The 2,838-nt window shown below is 38.9% G+C and overlaps 1 protein-coding gene across 1 annotated transcript in view; it reads right to left on the bottom strand.

Annotated features, from left to right (window-relative positions):
• Nucleotides 1–1,168: 1,168 nt before the first annotated feature.
• LOC137975528 (gastric triacylglycerol lipase-like) overlaps nucleotides 1,169–2,838 on the bottom strand; it is a 15,002-nt gene continuing 13,332 nt past the window's right edge. The window contains exon 7 of the mRNA XM_068822638.1: nucleotides 1,169–1,689. Coding sequence (XP_068678739.1) covers nucleotides 1,456–1,689 — 234 coding nt within the window. The 3' untranslated portion in view covers nucleotides 1,169–1,455. The remainder of the gene's footprint in view (nucleotides 1,690–2,838) is intronic.

Below are 2,838 nucleotides of genomic sequence, written 5' to 3'. Positions count from 1 at the left end.
GTTCAGAGCAAAACAAACAAAGAAATCAACTTTTTCTTTATGTCCAAAAGAGTAAAGATACTTGTTATTTAATTCCAGTTGACAATAAAATTCGATTTTCATTCCTGAACAAAGGAAGAACCGATTAAACCACCTTTTAAAAATACGCATCCACTTTAACCCTTTCACCGTCAGAAATGCAAATTGACACTTATAGATTTTACAGTCTAACACAAGACGATTTACTCGTCAGTGGGGAAGCCCTCGGCGGTGAATGGGTTAAATAACGCATCCGTAAAAATAACAAACGGTTTAGTGCCCAAGGAAAGAATTTGTGGAGTAACTTCTTCCACTAAGTATGAGCTATAACTGATATTCTGTTTTGTCGTTGTCGTTTTCTTTCGCTCTCCTTTCGTTTCTGTTCTAGACATAGGTCCTCCAGGCATCATGTAACCTTATCAGATCTTCTAAAGATATGCCAAAAATTGCAATACAGAGAAAAAAGCGGCTCTAATTAAATTAAAAATAAATACTCAGCTGTAAGTTTATATCCCGCCGATGCTTGACTTGAATAACTGCGTAGCCACCAGTGTGGATCACAGATATCATGATTGTCAAACTGGATTGAAACCAGCGAAAAATACAGAAAGAAAACATCTTCCAAACCGTTTTCCACCTGAACACGAAAAGCGTTGACTGTGTAAGAATTATAGTTGACGTAGTATGGCCGTGTAGCCGCGTTTAGCCCCAGAAAGCGCGCGAAAACTTCGCTTATGTTTAGGTAAGTTAACCTGAGTTGAGCCTGCAATCCAATCGAAAACCAGTACCTGGTCAGCGGTCACCTTCAAAAAACAGCTGACCTTGGTGAGCTCTAAGCTTAAGCCCGTGATATGGCACGTGATACTGGTCAGCTGATACCTTGTTTTGACAATTGTCAATATACATGTATGTATGCTGCAAACTAGCATGCATGATACTGGTCACGTTCGCATACATGGACAGGTGGACGTACGTACGGACGGTCGATGACGTCATTGGTATAAAACCAAGACTTCTCGCATCGATGGTTTACCATATTTTGTCAACAATGGTGCTCCGTGCGCGCGCGCCTTCGTTGAGAGATTCAAGTAGGATGAAATATTGTTTTAATTGTAGAAGGGCTAACCGCGTTGAAATCATTCAGTCATTTTCACCTTAGCCATTTGTTCTTTATTAACTTGCTTGTTAAAACCAATGTTTTGTTATAAAGTGTGGCTCTGTTAACTCACTTTCGAAAAAAGGCATCTTTGAATCTGATATAGCTGTCATTTTACTCACACTATTTCCTTATTTCCCTTTTTTTCATTTCATCTGATTGCTTAACTTTCAATTTATATGCCCCAAAACTTCATTTAGTTTGATAATTAGATAACTGGTAAATTAAAGCGATGACATCAATCGCGTTAGAGAACGGGCAGTTTTCCATGCATTGCTCCACTATTCAGTCAAAGTACTTTTAATATCATTGATGATTTTGTGGTAAAGTGTTGGGGCTTGCATTCCCCAGATAAAGTCAACGTGGTCCCATCCTGGGATTTCATCATGTGTCATGTCCGGCAATTGAGTGGCCAGATACGCCACATCTCTGGGGTCAGCTAGCCAGTCGTCTGATCCGGAGTAAAGGGCCACTGGAAGGTCCACTTCTTGCAGATTGTAAGTGGGTGGGTCATCCTACGTTACAATGCAAAATGCATAAACCATTTATTTCTTGATATTTTCTTAAAGTTAACGTTTGTAGGGTCGAAAGATCTTATTGCAATATGGTGTTTATTATCAAAGTTAAATTCTTCCAACATCATAAGGACCTGATTTGCAAGTACGATATTTACACTAATACAGCAACGTTTAGACCACAGATAAAGTGTTGGCGTAATTGCTAATTATCCTGCCTCTTATTTGCAAACTTGAGGCAGAAAGTAGGTTAGATTTTTCACCTTATTTTTTGATTCAGCTTTGAAAATCCATGTTCATTTAACTGTTTAGTGTTCAATGAGATTGCATCTCTATGCACCGTGAGTGAGTTCTTTATGCACAGTTCAATTTATGAATGAACGGGTTAATATTTAAAGAAATGTGAAGTTGCTGCGTCTCTGGAGAGCGAAACATGGAAATTGGGCACAGTAGAAAAAGTTGATAAGGTAAATTCTCCTCACAATTTCAATGAAATGTCACTCAGACAGGTATTTGGAGGGAATATTATTATCAGCTTAAAGAGTTGTGTCGGCCCCTAACCGCCTATCAAAACATTGATAAAACGTCACGTGCATGAGCTTTATTCAAGCCCGATAAAACACTCCTCATTATAATTTTTTTATATAAAGAATAGTAATGAACCCGGCTTGTTTTTCTTCTATGCGAATATCTTCCCCTCACATTTTAAAGATTTGTTTGGAGTCCTGGGGTACCCGTGACCCCCCCCCCCCCCCCTTTGTAAGCCGTTTTTTACTCAAACAACCTACAATATTCAGGTTGCGAAAACACGAGTACCCTCTGTTTGACACAGTGTGACACCCCCTTTGAAAAATCCTGGCTACGCCCATGCCTCGTTTCATAAAACCACATTTTCGTGTTGTGTAGTTTAAAAATTATTGGTAATCACATGATTTCGAATGCAATTTGGAATAACGAGCCCTTTGGCGAGTGCAATTTATAGTCTGAATTTATAGACGAGTTCACGCTCTTTAGTGCATCATGGGTAATCAGGGCAAGATGGAGAGAAAGTCTAAAGTTTGTAAGGAAGTTCAAAACGATGAAAAGTATTCATGATATGCAATTTTGGGTTTTTTATTTTCCAAAACAGAAGATATGCGCTCAAAGGTC

The sequence above is a fragment of the Montipora foliosa genome, chromosome 11, assembly GCF_036669935.1.
Source record: "Montipora foliosa isolate CH-2021 chromosome 11, ASM3666993v2, whole genome shotgun sequence".
In the NCBI taxonomy this organism is placed as follows: domain Eukaryota; kingdom Metazoa; phylum Cnidaria; class Anthozoa; order Scleractinia; family Acroporidae; genus Montipora; species Montipora foliosa.
The sequence above is the reverse complement of the archived record's forward strand: the minus strand, read 5'-3'. Positions and strand labels throughout refer to the sequence as shown.